This window comes from Rhinopithecus roxellana, chromosome 13 (assembly GCF_007565055.1).
Source record: "Rhinopithecus roxellana isolate Shanxi Qingling chromosome 13, ASM756505v1, whole genome shotgun sequence".
In the NCBI taxonomy this organism is placed as follows: Eukaryota; Metazoa; Chordata; class Mammalia; order Primates; family Cercopithecidae; genus Rhinopithecus; species Rhinopithecus roxellana.
In genome coordinates this window covers 86,916,169-86,937,815 of record NC_044561.1, presented here as the reverse complement: position 1 = coordinate 86,937,815, position 21,647 = coordinate 86,916,169, and the positions used below count along the sequence as shown (strand labels likewise).

Sequence of the window (21,647 nt, the reverse complement as noted above, 5' to 3'; positions counted from 1 at the left end):
GAATCAATCTGTTGTTGTTGTTGCTGCTGCATATGTGTGTGTGTGTGTGTATGTATGTATTGGGGATTAGTGGGCATATTGTAGCTAGGGGCAACCTCATCAGAGGGGAATGCCACAGCAGGGACATTAAGCAACAACTAGTAATGGGTAATACCAGTTGAGAAGGGAAGATCCACTTGCTGCACCTTGGGAGGAACATGGATTCACCTCATCAGTTAGACCAAAAGGCCAGCACCACAGCTAATTGATGAAGAGCTATCTCTGAGCAGCTATGGGCTCTGTCCTTAGAGGTGAGGAGGAGGAAAGGCAGGAGGGAAGGCAATTAACCTTTTTTCCTTCAACCAACAATAAACAGTAAATAGTAAAAAATTTTTAAACATCACGTGACCTTGTTGAGGGATGGATCATCATTAGAGTTCTTTCAAAACTATATGCACAGGCCGGCCGCGGTGGTTCACACCTGTAATTCCAGCACTTTGGGAGGCCGAGGCAGGTTGATCACTAGGTCAGGAGATTGAGACCATCCCGGCTAACACGGTGCAAGGCTGTCTGTACTAAAAATACAAAAAATTAGCCGGGCGTGGTGGCACGTGCCTGTAGTCCCAGCTACTTGGGAGGCTGAGGCAGGAGAATCACTTGAACCCAGGAGTCGGAGGTTGCAGTGAGCTGAGATTGCACCACTGCACTCCAGCCTGGGTGACAGAGCAAGACTCCATCTCAAAAAATAATAATAATAATAAATTATATGGGCTTCTGTCACTTGAGGCACATGGCGGTCACACACACACCTGTGAGGGAGACGATCTGAGAGGCAAACTTCATGTTTTTCACAGTTTTGCCTAGGGATACCTCCATTTACGTACTTGAACCTTTTAGGATCACGTGACTCAGGTTCTCAAAAAAGTGTGGATAACAGTATCCACAAGCATAACATACTCTAACTGTATCTGCTTCCCTGACGTAGTCACAGGAAATGGACATGGGATTCCAGGTGATCTTCACTTCAAGACTCAGAAGGAAGGAGAAGATGTGGAATCCAATCCTAGTTCTGGGACTTGGTCTCGGAGTAAGTCTCTCGTCCTCTCTTCACCTCAGTTCCCCTATGGAAATGGGCATGATATTTCCAACAACTTGGGAGGGACCCAACTATGAACATAATAGTGCCCCACCCTGTGGGACTTAAGGTCTGAGGCAGACTCTGACAAGTGAACTAGCAATCACAGCAGGACGAGAAAGTTGTGATGGGGAATGGAGTGAGAACAACTATGAATATGTATCTTGTCATCCAGATGTCAGGAATTTTACTGAGGAAGAATGGTGGTCAAAATTGCCTCGGCATGTTCTGTCAGCTAAGCAATGGAGACTTACCTTTGACTTTCTAAATGCCTTTTCTTTTAGGCACCCCTAAGATATATAATGAAATATTGCTATTTTACTGGGTACCACCTATGTGCCACACAGAGGGTCAGGCCTTGGGAATACAATATAACTTTTACAAAGTATTTGTAATTTCTAAGACCTTTAGTTTTTCTCAAGTGCACATGTTTGGAACAAACATTTGATGTTTCTACTCTACATGGATTATATTCTAAAGGTAGATTTGCGACCTGAACTTTCTTTTTTCATAAATCAGTTTTTAAAATGAGGTAAGACTGGAACTGATGGTCCAGGCATTTTATGACTGGTGATATGGTTTGGATATTTGTCCCCATCCAAATCTCATGAGGAGTTGCAATATTCTTGGTGTTGGAGGTAGGCCCCGTGGGAGGTATTTGGGTCACATGGGGGGATCTCTTAGGGCTTGGTGCAGTCTTCGCGATAATGAGTGAGTTCTCACCAGATCTGGTCATTTGAAAGCATGTGGCACCTCCCTCCCACTCTTTCTCTTGCTCCTGCTCCCACTGTGGGATACACCTGCTTTCTCTTCACCTTCCACCATGATTGTGATCTTCCCGAGGCTTCCCCCGAATAAAAAGCCAGTGCTATACTTTCTACACAGCCTGCAGAACCTGACCCAATTAAACCTCTCTTCTTATAAATTACCCAGTCTTGGGTATTTATAGCAAGGCAAGAACAGACTAATACAACTGGAGAGTTCTCCGTTTCCAAGAATGTACCAGGGTGAAACCAATCCCTAATACAAGGAAAGCTGCTTCAGGCTCAGGCTCATAGATTCTTCACACACACACACACAAAATCCCTGCCTTTGACAATTTCACTGGGCAAGTGAATTGAGTAGGGACCAGGTATTTGAGAAAGAGTAGATCTTATAATATTTATGTAGCCCACCTCAATCTAGGGCAGTCTTTGACACACTAGCAACTGCCTGGACCAATACATGGCCCTTGGCTGGATATAAGAGCTACTGTCCCAAATAGGACCAGACAGTGAAGCGTAACAGGATCCTCTGCAGAGAAGAAAGATATTTCTCTTCATTACATATCATACTGGGGACGGGAAATACTGACAGAGTCCCCACTATCACCCTTGGCTACAGTTTACTTCAATCTTACTGATTTCATATGAACTAAGTATTAATGAGTGTACAGAAATGAACAGCTACAGAAACGAATAACTAAAATACAAGGTAGGGATCTGAGCAAATGCATAAATTCAAAAATCAAAATGTGTTCCCATCAAATCATCACTGTGGTGTGAATTTGTAAACATTATTTTATGAAGTCAATTTCATTAGAAATGTGGAATTCTCGGGGTACAGTGTAAAAAATTCTTGACATTCTCCTAAACTATGTTTATACTGGACAGGAAGTAAAGCTAACATAAATGTCTCTTAAATTTATTTTTGATTTGAAAGTGGCTATATTTTGAGTATCTTGAGGTTTATACTAGACATGCAAATGTTTGCTGTATCCCATTATATCCCATTATTTATGGGAGCTTTTATATTTCGATGGCATTATTTATTTTGGAATCTGTCACAGTTTCCCTATATGTGACAAAAAAAATCCTTAGACTGTGAAGGGGAAGTTGATGGCATTGTAGTAGGAGGTGTTCAGAACATCTCTCTGCGAGCAGAACTGGCATGGATGAGTATAGAAGACAGTATAAGTAATTTTAAATGTGCCATGGAATGGTCCTATTTAGAAATAAAAAGTCAAGAAAAAGTAGATAATTGGTAACTTGAATTACATATCTGTACATAAGAAATATCTTTAAAAGTTAAATACAAAAAATATTTTTTTCTGATAGCTTTTAATGAAATAAAGCTCTGTGTCAACAAATATGCTGTTTTTCCACTCTTGGTGAAACACTGTAGCCCAGTTCTTACCTGAAAGAAATAGGCAGAACATAAGGTACATTGTAAATATTCAGTTCAAAGTCTTCTTTTACTACTCAGGCCATTTCCTTCAAAAGGAACAAATTGAGGAAATGAACAGGAAGTGGCACTAACATCCACTCAGATCACCGTGGGCTCTCAGAGAACATGAAACGGTCCAAGTCCTCAGGGAGTCATCAACAGTTGTCCCTAAACATTCTAATTATGTACCAGATGGTCAAATTCAGTCTACACTGATCATGACAAGGTCTGGCCTAAGGACTGCCATCTAACTTCCAGGAGCCCACAGCCAAGCTTTGCTTCTGAAATACAGGCAAACCTGGCTTTTTATTAGATTTAACAAAGTTACAAATTCTCCTGTCCCTGTTCCAACCATAGGACATATTTCTAATCCTTCCTTTCTTCAACTACACATACTATACTGATAGTTCTCATTAGAGCTACTGTGTCTCAAGTACCTATTATGCCCCAACAATTTGAAAGTGGAGATTTGGGGAAAGAGACAATGGAGATTTTGGAAAAGAGATGATGGAGATTTGTTATAGCCTCCAACATCAGCCAGGTTGTAAGAAACAGGGAAGAAAGATAACATGCGAGAACAAGCACAAATGATGTGTATGGTAAATAACCAGACAGGTTCCTATCTATTTCCAGGAGAGAAGCCTGCCTTTGCTATAAGGGGATCTTGTCTTAATTAACACTATCTTTGAAGGCTTGGCAAACACAACGGAGCTGGATTTTGCCAAGACGTGGCCATACAGGCACATCCTGTCCATCCCTGTGAAGGACGGGACTTAACGACAGCCTGGTGTGGAGAAAGAGTGCTAACATTATCTCATTTCTAAAGTGAGTTTGGAAGACTCACATCAGCAAACAAATACAAGTTTTGATATATATATCTATCCTAAGGGATAAGTTACCCAGAAGATGGCAAACTGTTGGACGCTGGTACTTGTAGAATACCTTAAGTTTAGTGGCCTTTGGGTAAATCTTAAAGTTGACATTTCCAATCCATGATTCTCACCAGAATCAATTAGTTCTTCTACAAAGATCTGAGCTGACCAACATTGTTTCAAGGTTTGGAAATACTGAATATTGGATTAATGTTTCAACTTGAAACTATTAAAAGTGTCACTATTTTTCTCTAGATCACCAGATTATATTAAGTGGTCATCATCTTTGAACAACGTATCAATTAATGGCTGATTTTAAAAAGATTAAACGTGGGGTCTATTATACCTGGCTGATAATGCAGCAACAACTGCTAAGTGGCTCTCACTATTAAGCATGAATACAGACACGTTAGGACCCTCAGGGAAAAGCAGATATTCTCCCTTCTATTTTAACTGTATAGTGTCATTGATTAATCATGAAAAGTACCACTGATTTTCACTCACTGATTTTTTGCTGAGCCCTAGCTTTGGTTCAAACCATGCTGAATGCGAGGCCCAGGAGAAAATAAAAGGCAGGAATGTACTTCCAGCCAGAGAAGCAAAAGTAAACATACAAACTTACGTGCACCATATTCACGCTATGACTGTGTCTAAGCTTTCTTTTACAGAGCTGAAAACACAGAGTGCAAAGAGGAGAAATAAGATCCATACAAGGAAATAAAAGGAATTGAAAAGAAACTTATAAGGCAATCCTTGAAAACAACAACTCATACCGAGATAAATAATTATTAATGTCTAGAATTCCAAGAAAATAAATTTACAAGTCAGTTAAGAATCAACTTAGCAATACTTGGAAATATATATTTCAGCATAGTCATTCCTATAAAAAAATCAATAAAAAATTTTACCAATGTCAGGAATAACAGTGACTATGAAATGGTTTTGGCACTGTGGACAAATATATATATTCTAGAGTAGAAAAGTCTAGACTTAAGTCCCAATTCTCAACCTAGTAATCCTTTTTGAGTCTAAATTTCCAAATCTGAAATGGAGTTTAATGTGAATTCCTGCATTCTAGTAGAATCACTGTAAGTATCAAAAGGAACAAAATATGAACAAGAAGTCCTATACATTGTAAACCACAATATAAACAGTGACTGGGATTGCTGTCATCCCTATAACCCACTGCACCTTTAGCAACAAAAGATTTTAACCAGATATTAAAAGGCAGGAGGAGTGACTTATAATAGAATCTCTTTCATTCTCATCAACCAGTTTATTCAATTCCATTCCTCATAAAGAAGGCATATTACAACAGCGCATCCTTAACCAGAGATTTGATGGTGATGGTTTGAAAAATGTATTGTGTAAGAAACAGTGGAGAGACGGAAGGGTGTTGGAGGTAAGAGAGAAAAATCAGAGGAGGCAGACATACGAGAAGTGTCTTCTCTGAAGGGTTGTGTATAATGCAGATTGCAAAATACATTTGTTTTATTCTGCAACGGAGGGTGCCATGGATGAACAGACTCTGCAGACTATGCAGATGGAGATCACAAGAAGGGAGATTATGGAAAGAATGGTGTAACAGAGCAGTTCCCAATGAATAAACTGTTTCAGAGGTAGAAAGCAATCAGCTCATCCATGGAGGTACTCAAATTGAATAGGTAACTTAAAAGGTCCTAGGGCATACTCTTCCCGGTACCTGAATGTTTCCAATAGGGAGAAGTCCTACAAGTTTCATCTGAGTCTTATCTTTTAATAGAGCTTTGGGAACCTTGACATAATACATCCATGTAAAATTAATTGCTGGTCCCAATTCTTCTCTCCCTGTAGTAGCAGTACATATCCAGAGTCTTACCATGGCCTCTTGATGGATGGAGGCTTCCTTGCCCCTTGAGTTGGGGCTTGGTCATGTGACTTGTGTTGGCCAGTAAGATGTTAGCAGACACCGGCAGAGGCTTGCAGGACTGCCCTTCTGTGTTACTGTCATCACCACGATGGCTACTGCCCCTTCTGAATAGATCCCAAAATGACATGTGCAGAGCAGACCAACCCTGGCTGAGCAACAGATGACCTGCAGCCTACAGCACAGCCACTCCTATCTACTTGCAAAGCAGCAGAATAAAATAAAAACATTTTTAATGTGCCACTGAAATTTGGGGGGGGTTGTTCTTTATTTGGCAATCGCAGACTGATATAACATCTGTCACAGGAGATATTCTAAGGAATGAGGCAGAGTTGTCTAAGCTACATACTGGAAATTGTGTAACTAAATTAACAAAATGACCTCATTAGAAACTGGTCTATCCAATAAGCCGGGTTGATCATCAAAGAAGCATTAATAAAAGTGGCTCTAATCTATTTATCATACAAAGCTTTAAATCATCTGGGAAAGAGAATGTAAGCAAAAATTACTGTAATTACTACTGCTGGAAGGCTTAAGTACTCTCTTCCAAAGGGATGCCTGCACATTTTTAAAGTAATGAGAACAGGGAAACACACTGTTTTGAAATGTTTTTCAACAAAGACTAAATAAATTCATCCTGCCAACCACAAGTCTGTAAAACAGGCAGCTGTGCGAAAAATGGATTTTAATCAAATTCAGATGAAATCACTATTCAAAAGTATTCAGGCCGGGCGCGGTGGCTCAAGCCTGTAATCTCAGCACTTTGGGAGGCCGAGACGGGCGGATCACGAGGTCAGGAGATCGAGACCATCCTGGCTAATACGGTGAAACCCTGTCTCTACTTAAAAATACAAAAAACTAGCCGGGCGACGAGGCGGGCGCCTGTAGTCCCAGCTACTCGGGAGGCTGAGGCAGGAGAATGGCGTAAACCCGGGAGGCGGAGCTTGCAGTGAGCTGAGATCCGGCCACTGCACTCCAGCCTGGGTGGCAGAGCAAGACTCCGTCTCAAACAAAAAAAAAAAAAGTATTCAAAGAGCTATTGTCTAGAATGTATTAAGAAGTCCCACAATATAAATGTTTATGCCTATACTATAACAATGCAGAATACCACATAACCAAGAATGCATGCGTCTATTTTTTTCTGATTCAGAAACTCACTACGGCCGAGATGTCGTTACAGTAGGTTGAATACTCTGACTCTCACACTTGCTCCACTCTAGGGGTGCCGTGGGCTTAGATAAACTCCTGAAGAAACGAGCAGAGGGGGTTGCTAGGATTGAAGCCGCAGCAGAGGGAGCTGCTAGGATTGAAGCCACAGTGGATAATGGCAACAACAATACTCCACTGGCTTTCACAGGCATCACGACAACCTTAATACTTATTTCACAGACAGTAAATCAAACTCTCACACCCAGAAACTATATCTTATCTCAAGGTACAAAGTATGCTTAGGTGAGAGAAATGACATGCTGAATCTGAATGCTGCAAGCTGCTTCTATTATGTGGTACAATCTGAACATGATCCTCACTGTGGCCTTCTTCGATCATAAAGCAGACTGCAGAAGTTATAATGAGTGATATGATTTTTATACAATGCTCATATCTGCTGCATGTTCCATCTCTGAGAAATCCTAAAGACCATGATTTACAACATGGTGGAATTATGCTTCTGTGCCTGTGTGAATAAGCACATCTGTCTAATATTTAATACTCTTTGTTAAAATTATGTACTGTTTATTCATCACTCCCTTATTCCTGACCATGGCATCCTTCTGCTGGCATCTTAAAGTCTATTCCCTCAGCCCTTCATAATCATTAATTGTTTTTCTTTGTTAACTTGCACAAGACTACTGCAGTATAACTCTGTGTTTCTTATCAAGAAAATATGAGAAAACACTGGGTGGAACAACTTAAGAAAAAAGAAATGCAAAATATATTAGTTTTAAAAAGTAAAAAAAAATAAATTAGGAGAAATATCATCAATAAGATATTAGAAAACTATCACGGTACATTTTAGGAGTGTTTGTTCATGATGGAAGATGACCTACCAACTAAGATAATGACAAATTGGTGACTAATTTTAATGATGTCCTCATCAACGAGTTAAAAGCCTTTAGGTATAAGGTAAAAAGGTATTTATGTATGGGGGTAGAGGGTGCTTTGGAAGTGACAAAAACATGCTCAACCTAAAAACATGAGAATCCAGTTGCCTCAAAAAACCAAATGCCTCCACTGGTCAGAAGCATACAAGGCTGCAGCCACCGCTCTGCAGATCGTAACACATTCTTCAATTCCCTGTCTTTTCCTGTTGGTGTCTGCAACACTAGGTAGAGGAAAATATGTGGGAATGTAGACCCAGTGTAGGTAGCTTGTCCATTCCTCCGACAGGGGAAAGAGGGAAGACGAGCACTTCCTGGCCAAAGGAAGATGGCAAGTTTCTGTGTGTGTTAAGCTTTGATACCATCTCTGTCATTGATTAGGAACAGAAATGAAGAAGGCACTACGACATTTATGTTGCACTTATCCAAAGATTTGACCAGAATAGAAAATGCCCCTTCCATGCCAGGAGAATCACTGACTCACTCAGCTGCGTCCAACATCCACTGAGAGCTACCGTGGGCTAAAGATGGTTCAGCTGAGAGTGGACGCAGAGTGGGCGGAGCAAGACAGAAGCAAAGGCAGAAGCACATCTCCTTCCTTCTGAGAACTCTGGATTTAGGAGAACACACACCTGAGAGGGGAGAACAGTGGCAGAGCAACTAGGGTCAGATGAAATTAAAAACAAATACAAAACGTGTAACCTGATAGGATTTTTGGACAGAGGGGGACAGAGGGGGACAGAAAGGGTTGATCAGAGGAGCTAGAGACCCTGAAGAGCACAGTTTGAAGCCTCTCACCTAGGAGGAGGCAGCTGACTACTGGGTGGACCTTCATGGAGAGAGAAGCCTCATCCTGGGCAGATGCAGCAGGGAACTTGCCTGGGAAGGGAGGCCACCGAATTGACCAGCTGGGGCCAGCAGGAGACCTCGATCAAAGGTTGTAAGTGGTGGCTGGGTGAGATGCCAGAGGCAGGTGACTCTAAGGAAACTATATATTTGACAAGACAGCAGAAAGAAGCCACGAGAAAAAGTGAGACTCTGAGATAAAGAGACTTACAGGACAGAGAAACAAAAGTTCTGAGAAAGAACTGGAATATGGTGGTGGTGGGGGATACGGGTTAGGTGGAATAGTCGCAGGTACACCAACAAGTGAGGAGCTGAAATAGCAAGGGTTAGAAGGGAATCATGAAGAAGTATGAAAGGAGGAAGGTAAAGGCAATTAACTGAGGAAGAAGACACTGCAGGACCTGCATCACTGTCTCGATTCCGCATACCATGGTGATGGGAGGACACTTCAAATCCCTGGGTCCTCATAGGAAGCTTGACGCATCACTAATGTGCTCTGCTACATAACTATCCTAATCACAGCTGAAACCAAGGATGTCAATGAAGGTCACTGCCAGACTGGACACTTTTTCAGGCAGCACAAATTAGCCTGCTGGAATCCAGCAGGCACAGACAGAGTCCAAGCCACCCCACTATAAATGGACATGAAGCCAAACAATCAGAAATGCTTTAATCACCACACAAATAATGAGGCAGGCATAAATTTATAAGCCTGAGTTTCGAGAAAATGAAGCAAGGTGGTGATAAAGATATTTTATCAGGGCTCTGCTATTAGCTGTTTTTATTTTATTGTAGATATTTAAAATATTTACATTTTCAATTTTAGAGGTCTGCATTTTTCCAGTTCCAATTCAATTAGCTACACGGAGATATTCATATTGCCTTGACTGTTTTCACAATGCTTATTTTATTAATGATCTCAAAAACACGTAGTGCATCTTTAAAAGTCTCCTCCTTAGAGTCTTGTCAAATGTGAGATTAGCCAAAGAGCCTCATCTTGAGAATTGAAAGTAAGTTTCCAGACCTCACGTGTGACATTTTGACTGCCTTGAAGATACAATGGGGTGGTGAACAACTGGACACTTGAGGCTTCCTGAAGGTGCTCAGGTGGACTATTTCTGGAACCCACTGAAGGTTTGAGTTTCGGTAAGAAGACTAGTTCTACTGTTGACACACTTTTCTTTTCTGGAACAACAGCACACCTGAATTCACTTAAAGCACGGCATTTGATCACATCAAATTGTGCACCTGGAGGAGGTATGTTTTGAGATCGAGTGCGTGGATAAAAAACACAGTCTTCCTTCACCAGTGCAATGTGGGTGTTCAGAAGGACTAGCGACCGGCACTGGTCATGGCCAGAGTCACCCACGACTTTCACTGTTGTATAGAGCAGTAACTGAACTTCTGCCAGGGAAGGGACACTGACTTCCATATTTCCATGAAGAAAGTAAATCATGTCAACCAAGGTAGTATGGAATTTGGATGACACCTGAACTCCATTTGGCAAAACTAAATCAGGGATTTCCGCTTTCCAATCAAGAGAAAGCTGAACCAGATCTTGCTGGAGCAAGGGATGATTAGCGCAGGCAGCGGCATTGGGCTCCGGCATCAGGACACACAGGAGGTCACGACACAGCTGTTGAGACAGGTATTTGTTGTAACTGAACACAGTGAGCAGAAGACCCTCTGCAGAACTCAGGAATCGAATGCTCTGTCCACCAAAGCCAATCTGAATCTCCTGTAGACCAGAGAGAGGTAGAGCATGAAAAATGCTCATTGAGCCAAGGAGATTATCTGACAGGACCAAAGCATATAAAGTTGACTGAAGCAGGAGCAAACACGCTGGTTGAGGGTCAGGTGTCGTGCAGTTAGCAACAGCAAGCCAGTAAATGCCTTTGACTTCATTCATGTTGCCCAAAGGTTCTGGTAGAGAACAAGTCACATGCCTAAGAAGGTCGTTCAAAGGGCACTCTTGAAGTTTCAGCATTTGGTCCGGGAATTGCACAAGGCTCTGCTTAAATGCAGAGCTCTTTCTAGCATCTTCATATTCCAGGCGAAAAACGGAGCTTGGCGAGGAACCTGGTAAACCCGCAGCTGCAAAGACAGACGCCTGGTAAGGCACCGCACCCTCTGCTGGCCTCAGGCTCTCTGCAGCTTCGCTCTTGCTGCTGCCAAACCCAGTTTCCGGAGAATGAGATTCTGTTGACTGCATGACAGTCTTCAAGGGCATGTGTGGGGCTAAGTGCTTCAGAAATGGCAGGCTTCTGACGAATGTTGTTACCTGGGAGGTGAGCCCCCTTGGGGCACACAGACTCCCCACGAGCCTGGCTTGGCTCATCGCTTTTGTGCCAGCCTGAAGCAGGTGACTGCTGGTATCTTTATAAAGGTCTGAGAACTTGTGGTAAAAATATCCCAGTCCGTTGTTTCCTTCTGTTCTGATATTTATCAGTGACTCTGGTGAGCTCATTTTTTTAGCATCCAACTCTTCCTCAACTTGCTGCTCACTATAAAACTCAGAGGCCAGTACGCTCTGCAGGGCACTGCAGGATGCTCTCTCCTCATGGGAAATGCCTTCAGACAGAACCAAGCAGAGCACCTTGCCTTGCCTGGCCTGCTTGCCTCCACTATTTATAGACACTTCTTGGGATGTGTGTTGCAGCAAAGTCCAACTGGACTTGACTCTCAAGCCGTGTTCATCTTTATGAGTCATCAGCTCACTGAAATTTTCTGACTTACTCTGAAAATCTTCTGCATCATCGGCGTTACTTTCATTAAGAAAAGAGATTTTAGGTAGATTAAAACATTTTGGTTCAAAATGGCCAGCATCCTCGGGATGACAATATTTGTTTTCACTGTCCTGGAATAACTCGGGTACTGAGGACTGATCCCTTTGCTGGTGAGTTCTCTCTTGGGATGCTGAGGAAGTTGTTTTAGGGCCTGAGATGCTCCACAGCATGGGATGATCCCAGGGGTCGTTCTGATCCACCTCCCTCCTCTCCTCTCTAATGAGGCTGGAAGTCTCAGTGGCATCTCTGGGCAGAAGTGGGTCAAGATACCATGCTGGGCAAAACTGCCTTTTCTGTTCAAGGTGTCAAAAAAAGTTGAAATGGGGATGTGGTATCTCTTTCTGTGATTCTTTTGCACATGATGATTCTTGTCATTGGTTTCATTGGGTAGATTAATTCAGAGGTTAAATAAAAAGCCTAAGCCATTTGTATTGATACATGATTAAAGAATTGATTATCTGATTCATCCATAGAATATCAATTTTCCATATTATACATATTATAAATCACTGAGAATTTTAATAGAAATACATTGTATGGGATTGATCCACAGTACCCACTTCTTGATCTAATATTTCATTTTCCCTACAATAAATTCCAAGCCCTCTGATTCAATGTTTAGAAGGTCAAATTTAGTTATGAAAATAAGTCCATGATCATATGTCCAAAACGCAATAAAGGCAAACTTAATGAAAATCAGATAGCAAGGCCAAAAGAAATGCCCGAGTGTTCTAGCCCAGGTTACATTTCTCTCTCCTTTTGGTTTGTTTCATGGGAATCAAATGTTTCCATCAACATTAATAGGAATTATCATTACTGTTATCTACAAGTCATCACCATGGAAGGACTACTGTGCACCCGCTATGTGCAAGGTACTGTGGACACAAAGAAATGAAAGCCAGTGGCTTGCTCTGTAGAGGAGGGAGATGGGTATCCAGGGGAAGATCACATCATTACTGGATGACTGGCAGCAGGGCGTGGCTGTGGCCAAAGTCAGCTCAGCCTCTGTGAACATCCACCTCTTGCTGTCTGTTCAGTAATGTATGAACACCATCCTGGAAAATTTCCATCACCTACTATTTTTGGGGGGTTGATTTTTTTTAAATTTACAAATATGTGGGAGGGATATGCCTCTTAGTGGAGGAAAATACCAGTGAAATCTTACAAATTGCATGCCCAAATAAACCTTGGTTTGACAATCTACCAGAGAAACAAGTTAATCAATCAAGAGTGTTTCTTTTGTACTACTGCCAACTCACAGTCTATAAAATGGACAGGAGGAGTACGGAGTTTCATTTCCAAACCCCATATCTGATTCTGATTATATAATTCTGCCTTTTAAATGCAGACCAAGGGAAAATATACTGCCACAAATGAAAAACTGGGCAAAGCTCCATCATAGCTACATGCCATTCAAATAAAGTTAAAGCAGTTTCAATCTGCAGGATTCCGTTTAATTTTAAGTCCGTATAATAGCTTGCCTTTCCTATTAGCCATTAATCTCATTGAGACCTCAAAATTCTAATTATACAACTAAACATTAAGAAAATGTAATCACATAAGCATGCCATAATTTAAGGCAACCCTATCAATCTGAAAAATCATTACCTACCTCATATTTTAGTTTACGTTGAATGGTGCCATTGTGAAGTTTCTCATTATCCTGAAAAGAAAATAAAAAGCCCTCTATATTAAATTATAGCAAGTTCATGGGGCGGGGGACTGATTCGACTACAAGTATTTACGGGAATGGAAATCTAAATAAACATACTTGTCATTCAACAATGACAACCCTTCTATATAATTTATATCCCCAAGATAAACACGACTCTATTGATCCATCTGCCATCAGAGAACTGAACTATTTACTCCTAATCCTAAAATTCTAAGAATAATATTAAAAACAAGATTTCCTTAGGGAATTTCTTAATTTGCAGGATAGAAATGCATGGTCTTTATTTGTCACAAATATGTATCTTCTAAAAGTCAATATTCTATTTATATTTTGGATAATTTACAAAGTAAATTAAATAAATACGGAATTTGGAAGTATTTTGGAAGAAAACAGAAGAATGTTGTATGTAGAATTAAAAAGTATTTTAGACTTTATAATCACTTAAAAGTTGTCACAGAATTACAAAACTATAAAGTTACTCTTGAATTAATACTATTTATAAACTGTTACACTCTGCCCAAGTAATATTTAATATTTTTTCTAGAACATTCCACATCTGAATTTTCTCACTGGAAAACAAAAGAACCCACCACCACTACCCCCAAAAACTTATCTTCAAGGTCATCTTGAAAGATTAATGGGCTGAGTGCGGTGGCTCATGCCTGTAATCCCAGCACTTTGGGAAGCCGAGGCGGGCGGATCACTTGAGGTCAGGAGTTTGAGACCAGCCTGGCCAACATGGTGGTAGAAACCCTGTCTACTAAAAATACAAAAATTAGCCAGGTGTGGTGGCGGGCGCCTATAGTCCCAGCTACTCGGGAGGCTGAGGCATGAGAGTCGTTTGAACTGGGAGGTGGAGGTTGCAGTGAGCCAAGATGGTGCCACTGCACTCCAGCCTGGTTGACAGAGCAAGACTCAATCTCAAACAAAAAAAAAAAAAAAAGAAAAAAGGAAAAAAGAAAGATGAATGAACGTGTTACTTCGTGTTATTTGGCTCCTTCAGCTTACCTTCATCATGTCTGCAGACGTACTGCAGCCTTCACTAATCACACGATGAAAATCCTGAAGGCGTCTTTGGACTTCTTCTTCAATGTAAGCATTGATTCTGAAACACAGTGGAGATGGAGTAGATCTGACACTTCTAACCGCACACGACATTCTGAGATCCTTTCTTTACTATGCCCTTCACGACAGGGAGCAATCTCATTCTAAATGCCAAACCTAACAACAACTTGAGAACTTCAACATTTTTACTTTTTTCAAGAAATCTGGTGCTACGTGTTCACTGTCTGGGTTTTGCCCAAATGAGGCAGAACTGAACAAGTAATAGAATATTGGGAATGGAAAGGAGATTAAGTGATCCCATCCAAGTCCTTAGTGGAATGCTTGCTGTAGGATGGGAGAAATCAGTCACTGGTTTCAGAAGGCTCTGTGGTCTCTGATCTGACGCCAAGACAGAACATTTCATTCACAGAGCCCTGGGTTCCTCATACAGAAAAGGATAATACAGATGATAGTTATTTCTCACATCTCAAGGTCATGTATGAGAATTACCAAAAAAGAAAAAAAAATAAGCAAGAGATGGACATACTCTCTACGAATCTTCCTCATTCAGATTGAACAACGTCTTGCATACTTGTATTCCCAGTCTGTCTTGTCTCTCCAAATGGGTTCTCTGTACCTGGTCAGCAAGACCACATCTTAAAGGTCTCTACCTTCCAAAACGCCTAGGACAGGGCCAAGACAGAGATGAAGCCAAACACCGCTGACTTTTGAAGCAGTGTCAACTTATTATCTGATATCTCATAAAATGTAGGTGAAGTTGTATGAAGCAAAACTATCAGCCTTGACCACCTCAGTGGATTTTGGTCTAATCTCTGGTCATTCCACCTCACTGTTTTTAGGTCATTACTCCTGGAGGAACCAGAGAGACTAGAGAATTTTATTTTCATCGAAAATCTTTCTAGTGGCAGAGAGTGCCAAATGGAAGTCATTCTGTTCTAGACTTCCCTCCTCCAATTCTACAGGTACTGATTAGATGGATTATTACTATTTTTGAGACGGAGTCTCACTCTTGTCTCCCAGCCTGGAGGGCTGTGGTATGATCTCCGCTCACTGCAACCTCCGCCTCCCGGGTTCATGTGAGTCTCCTGCTTTAGCCTCCCAGATAGCTGGGATTACAGGTACCCGCCACCACACCCGGCTAATTTTTGTATTTTTAGTGGAGACAGGGTTTCACTATGTTGGTCAGGCTGGTCTCGAACTCATGACCTCAGGTGATCTGTCCAGTTCGGCCTCCCAAAGTGCTGGGATTACAGGTGTGAGCCACCATGCCCAGCCAGATGTATTATTTTAAATTAATTGGTTTCCATGTTTATATGTTAGCACATTCACTAAATAAATAAGTAAATCTGGCCGGGCGCGGTGGCTCAAGCCTGTAATCCCAGCACTTTGGGAGGCCGAGACGGGCGGATCACGAGGTCAGGAGATCGAGACCATCCTGGCGAACATGGTGAAACCCCGTCTCTACTAAAAAATACAAAAACTAGCCAGGCGAGGTGGCAGGCGCCTGTAGTCCCAGCTACTCGGGAGGCTGAGGCAGGAGAATGGCGTGAACCCGGGAGGCGGAGCTTGCAATAAATAAGTAAATCTGCATAAACACATGCATAATCCTGTAATCATTTCTATACAACAGAACAAAGAGAAAAGATTTTCTAAAATGCTAGGCAAAGAGATTAAAATTTTAGGTAAAAGAGCCAAAATAAAGCAGAATGTTTATCTTTCAATATTGAAAACAAAATTGTGTGCCACCGAAAACTGTGTGCTACTGAACATGAGTGAAGGCCATTTACAACTTATCACCCCTGATACTCATTTAATTTTGAAACTAGCCCTGTGGGATATGAGGCTTATGCCATTCTGAGTACATTTTGATATCCAAATATATATCTCCTAACATCTAGGGTTCAAGACTGCCCAATTTCAAATGTTCCCATGTTTAAATGGAGTGAAGAAGAATAATCATTGTTTTCTTATAGGCAAAGAATAATTAAGCTGATTTTTCTAAGGGCTCTAAGCCGCAGAGCAACACACAATGCCACCTAAGCTGAAAATCACTTAACTAAAGTAACATTAGATATAGGTTTATTATACTCACAATCATTCTGAATATACTAGTTTTTATAACAAACTTTATCTATTAGTAATCCACGACATATAAATTAACTGTCAACATAAGGTCCTCCTCCTTGGTACAGTTAAGGTAATTCTAGGTCTTTGTTTTTGTCAACCTGGCCTTGCCTCACTTTGTGCTGGATGAGCTGGTTCCCCTGCAACTTTTCATTCCACCCTCTCATTCAAACCACACTTGACCCTTGAACAACACAGGTTTGAACAGCACAGGTCCACTGATATGTGAATTTTTTCCAATAAATACAGTTGGACCTCCCTATTAGTGGTTTCACATCCACAACTGTACACAGATTGAAAATGTAAGGACGGCAACTTTTTCTAACCGCAGGCTCCAGAGGGCTGACGGGGGACTTCAGGATGTGTGGATTTTGTATCAAAGAGCCGTCCTGAAACCAATCCTATGCAGATACCAAGGGACAACTGTACCTGCAACAAGATGGATCTGGCTAGCCAGGTCTCAAGTCCTTGACTTTCTTGAAACCACCCCTTACTATTGGGGTCCGTGCCAGGGGTGGTGGAGAATGAACAGACACAAGAGACAAAGACAAACAGAGAACATGGCGGCCGCGCCTAGAGCCTCCGCCTCACTTTATTTATACTCCATAAATCCCACGTCAGCAAAAATAACACAATGCAAAACAAACTTTCTGCACCCAGATATAACCTTCTGCTTAGTTCCTTGTCTCTAAGTTCTTTCTTATTTTGTCTGCCTTCTTGGCGCCTACTAGAGTTCATTAAAAGTTCAACTAGAGATACTGTCCTTGACTACTGGAGTTCATTAGTGCAACTAGCTAGAGATACTGTCCTTGAGCCTTATCTATTCTTAGCATATTATTTTCAATGGCCCCTGCACCTTACCCTACCACTGGCAGGCCAATGGCAGATGAAGGCAGAGCACATCTCAAGCACATGTACTACCTGTTGCCCTTCATACAGCCCTCCAGATACAAAGTAGTTCAATAGAGAAACAATGAATCCTTGAGTCACATCAAATGAGAAGCCTGGAATCACTTTCATGTCCAGTACCTGGCATCCATGAGGGGAACCAGTTGTGGTTTTTCAGCACTGACTGGCAAGCTGGAAGAAGCCACCTTCCCTTCCAGGGTCCCATGATGACTTTTTTGAACACCATCGACCTCATAAATCTTCTGTTTCAGCTGCTGGATTTCATATTCTAACCTACACAGATAGGAGCCACATAATTCATTCATTAATAGTATTTCCTGATCATCCTTACCGTGTGAGACATTGTTTTAGACAACATGGGGGATCAAGATCTGTCCTCTGTGTACAAAGAACTTTACCTTCTAGTAGAAAAGGTGCCACATACCCATAAGACAAGACATAAAGTGCCAATGGGCCACAAGAAGGGTTCAGGATGAGCACTGTAGGCATCCAGAAGGTAGAGTAAATCTGACCATCAAGAGCAAAGATCTCTCCACTGTGCTCCAAACAAGTCCTAGAGGTAGGTGTGTAGGATTCTGAGGCCTGTAACTCCTGCTTCAACAAGAGTTGGTTGTGGACTACATATCAGGGTTCTGGTAAATACTTACGTTTGACGAAAAAGATCTATGTTTTAAAGAGTTTTAAAAACCACAAATCTAGGAGAAATTTCAGTCAAGGCAGTTCTAAGTTGAGTCTCCAGAGGCCAGTGGGAATGTAGGCATTTGGAGACGATGGCAGAAGATTATCTAAGTGCAGAAAGCAATATGAGCAATGGGGCAAGGCCATGAAAACCAGGCATCCACTTTGCGCTGAGGCAGAGGGCGTGGGAAGGGGAAGCAGAAAAGACAGGCCTAGGAAAGTAGGCTGAGTTCCACGAGAAACTAAAATAAACCATAAAATTTACCTCCAATGATAAATGATACATCTATATGAGGTCAAATGTATGTAAGGTCTTTCTCCCACCAGCCCAGGCATACTTGAATCCAGGGCCATCAGGCCAGAGGGCCAAGCTTGCCAGTGAATTTGGCCTCAGGAAGCATGAGACTGCAGTCCACTCACTGTGCGAACTTGGCGAAGTTATTTAAACATGGGTCTCAATTTCTTCATGGATCAAATGAGAGTGTCAACTAATCTCCCTCAATTCCTTCAGCTCTAAAAATCAGAAATTCTGCCTTCAGTTGCCAACCCTCTGGTGTCACCAGCAGCAATCTGACTGCTCTATCTTGAACGTGAAAGCCAAGTTCTGAACTTTCCGACATGGATCACCGGGTCATGAGGGTAAGCACTCATGAGACCCACAAGTGGCTGTGCCCAGTTTAACTCAGCCGTTTCTTGGTCTACTGATTAGCAAGTACTTCTAGAGCATCAACTTGCAGAACATACAGTATTTTCAAAAGACAAGACATAAGCAAAAAAAAAAAAGATGTCAGAGGCCTGGTGGTGGGCAAAGAAATGAGGAGCAATATTAATAGGGTATTATCAATGGCCAAAAAACCCAAACAAACAAAAAAAAAAAATGAGCTGGATGTCGGCAGACAATTAGCAATGTTTACAGTTAAGAAAACTCCTGCTGGGGTTGTTAAGAATTGTCCTTCAGCACAGGGCCAGTAGCCAGTGAAAAAGATTCCACAGAGCAAAGGAGGGTTTGAGTGGTATCCTGAAGCCTCAGTGAGATTTATATGGGTGGCAAGGGACAAGCTGGCCTTCCCGTGTGTGGCAGACGCATGGTCAGAAGACTAGAGGGCTAAGTGGCTCAGAGATGGGTGATAAGATTGAGATCTGACTTACAACTCTGCCACTTTCTGACTGTGTGACATTCATCCCCAATGGTTATACAACTACTGCAGGCTGCAGTTCCCTCATGTGTAAACTGTAGGCGATGGCACTCTATGGGAAAAGTAAATGACAACGCACACACAGCATTTAAAGCAGGATCTGAGGTACACACAGTTATTCTTCATGGCTTGCCTCATGACTATTATCATCGTTGCCATTGTTAAAGGACTCTGACAAGAAAACAGGATTAAGTGTGAGTATTAACAACTTGCCTCTGTTATCCCTGCTATGGTGACAGGAGGTGTTTCCAGTTGGGTTACCTGATCCATGTCAATGGGGCAGCTGGAATGAGCAGGTGGTGGGAAGAAAGGCAGGAAAATGGATTAAACCTGGTTCATAAAGCACTCAGAAGGCAATGGGAGAGCCAAGTTCAGGACATTCTTGTCCAGTCTGGTCCCACATGAATTTAATATTTCACACTTGCGGAATTTTACAAGGGGCCAAGTCAGGCTGCATGGTGAATCCTGGCTTAGCCGTGAGAACCCTGGGAGAAAATGAAGCACAACAGAAACTCCCATAGAAAGCTGTAGGGGCATCGCAGTCAGAACACAGAGCCCGGAATCTGTTGGCCTGAATTAGCACTTAGCTAAGTCTATTTCATGAAAACTCATGAAGCTAACAGCCCCCTTTACTTGGCTTCTGAGGGAACACTCACATTGTGTAATCACTTCTGTGGAAACTGCAATACTGTGTCTGCTATTATACAGTATTAATACTAAATGGCCAGGTGACAAAAGCCAAGGACATCAAGCTAAAAGCTCATGCTGCATTCTTATTGCACACTACAGGCTACAAATTGAGAGTGTGCCCTCCACTACTTTAAATTTCCTGGGGCTGGATCTTTGTCTAGCAATTTCATTTACATAACATACCTGCAATCATTTTCTTAAACCCCCAACCTATTTCTCTGAAATAACAGCATTAGGGTTTTTGATTGTTACTTTGTTGCTGTTTTGCCTGAGGAAACTACCAGATAGTGATGGTAAATATAATCCATAGCATAACCCAATCATTTGAATGGAAGTTGTCCCGACCTTTTCAGGCAATGTGATGGGTGAAGGCTACAGTAACACTTCTGAGTGGGTCTTGCCTTGTTATCAGCAACCAGTCCCATGTGTCTGCTAAACGCCAAGGTGGGGTGTCCTGGCCAGTACACTGGACCTCCGGACCTAAGGGGCTCCCTTAGGAGGTGCTGTGGGTGGGGGAAGTACTGCAGAGAGGGCAAGGTTTCTGTTCTCCAATTTGAGCTTAAGATCTCAACTGAGCAGGGAGTGGTGGCTCATGCCTATAATCCCAGCACTTCAGAAGGCTCAGGTGGGAGAACTGCTTGAACCTAGGAGTTTGAGACCAGCCTGGGCAACACAGGGAGACCCCATCTCTTTAAATAAATAAATAAAAAGCCAGGCATGTAGTATATACCTGGGGTCCCAGCCATTTGGGTGGCTGGGGCAGGAGGATTGCTTGAGCCCAGGAGTTTGAGGCTGCAGTGAGCTATGATCACACTACTGCACTCCAGCCTGGACCCAGAACAAGACCCTGTGATCTCATCCATCCTCTTCTTATACAAGTGGTGACACTGAGGGCCCAGCGATGAAAGATCCTGCCCAAGGTAAGAACATCCTACCATCTTGATATGAAGGGGCTGAACCAGGCTATTAATTCCTCTTGCAAGTCTCCAGATCGGGTGATGTTTGCATCACCCAGGTGGCTGTTGGCCTTTCTGTGAGTCCTGTCATCATGTCTTCAAGGCTCCAAAAAAGGTGTTCTCAAATTCACGTAACATTCATTTTGAGAACTTATGGTCTGGTAAGCATGGTGACAGAAAATAGGTGAAGGAAGATAAATATTCTTACCTTACAAGACAAGAGTGCTAGTTTCCTAGTTTTATTTTTCACAACAACAAAAATAATACCAGTAAATCACCAAACATGTTCTAATATCCCACTGTGTTCAGAATCATCTGGAGTTTTGTTTGTTGGTTTGGTTGATTGTTTTATAATGCAGAGTCCTGAGGCCTCCTCTTAAATACTGTGACTCAATAGGGGTGGGAGAAATATTTATTTTTTATTCCCAATAGGTTGTAGAAATCAGTAGCCTGTATGCAAACCATGAACTCCAGGGATGATACTTACTTCAACAAGTGCTAGTCATGGAGAAGATGCAAAACCATT

General features: G+C 42.0%; 1 protein-coding gene across 3 annotated transcripts in view; it reads right to left on the bottom strand.

The window, feature by feature from the left end:
• Positions 1–21,647, bottom strand: part of KIF16B (kinesin family member 16B) — a 317,342-nt gene that overhangs the window by 93,859 nt on the left and 201,836 nt on the right. For 2 of the 3 annotated variants that reach the window (XM_010381460.2, XM_010381461.2), the window contains exons 20-22: positions 17,722–17,874; positions 14,512–14,608; positions 13,441–13,491 (exon numbers count right to left, since the gene is read on the bottom strand). In XM_010381460.2, the coding sequence (XP_010379762.1) occupies positions 13,441–13,491; positions 14,512–14,608; positions 17,722–17,874 (301 nt within the window). Of the gene's footprint in view, positions 1–9,930; positions 10,679–13,440; positions 13,492–14,511; positions 14,609–17,721; positions 17,875–21,647 lie in introns of those variants that run through there. The other variant, XM_010381462.2, reaches the window with a different exon arrangement.